This window comes from Buceros rhinoceros, unplaced genomic scaffold (assembly GCF_000710305.1).
Source record: "Buceros rhinoceros silvestris isolate BGI_N320 unplaced genomic scaffold, ASM71030v1 scaffold14063, whole genome shotgun sequence".
In the NCBI taxonomy this organism is placed as follows: Eukaryota; Metazoa; Chordata; class Aves; order Bucerotiformes; family Bucerotidae; genus Buceros; species Buceros rhinoceros.
Window position 1 is genome coordinate 6915 of NW_010404291.1, and position 386 is coordinate 7300.

Here is a 386-nt window from a genome sequence, read left to right on the forward strand (position 1 = left end):
GTGGCTGGGTCACGCCGAACTGCGGTTTGGAGACTGCGTCCTGCACGTGTCCACGCTGCAGATGTACATCCTGCTGTGCTTCAACAGCACCGAGGTAGGAGCGGGGGCTGTGGTGGGGTGAGCGGGGCCGGCTGCTGGCGTACGGCAGGGCTGTTGCCTCCCTTCGCTGGGGTCTGCAGCAGTGGGGCGCTCCTGGCCCTCCTTGTTTGGATGGGCCTGTGTCTGGAGGGTCTTGGCTGGCCGTTCCCCTCCCACGCCCTCCTGCAGGAGGTGGCTGTGGAGAACCTTCTGCAGGCCACCAGGCTCCCTGCTGCCCTGGTGCACCACGCGCTGAAACCGCTGACCCACGGCGAGGGGGGCCTGGTGGGGAGCCGCCTGCCGGGCGG

General features: G+C 68.9%; 1 protein-coding gene across 1 annotated transcript in view; it reads left to right on the forward strand.

The window, feature by feature from the left end:
- The window catches only part of CUL9 (cullin 9), a gene marked incomplete at both ends in the record, with an annotated part of 16943 nt that overhangs the window by 6908 nt on the left and 9649 nt on the right, over positions 1–386 (forward strand). Inside the window, 2 exons of the mRNA XM_010133350.1 lie at positions 3–94; positions 268–377. Of these exons, the coding sequence (XP_010131652.1) occupies positions 3–94; positions 268–377 (202 nt within the window). The remainder of the gene's footprint in view (positions 1–2; positions 95–267; positions 378–386) is intronic.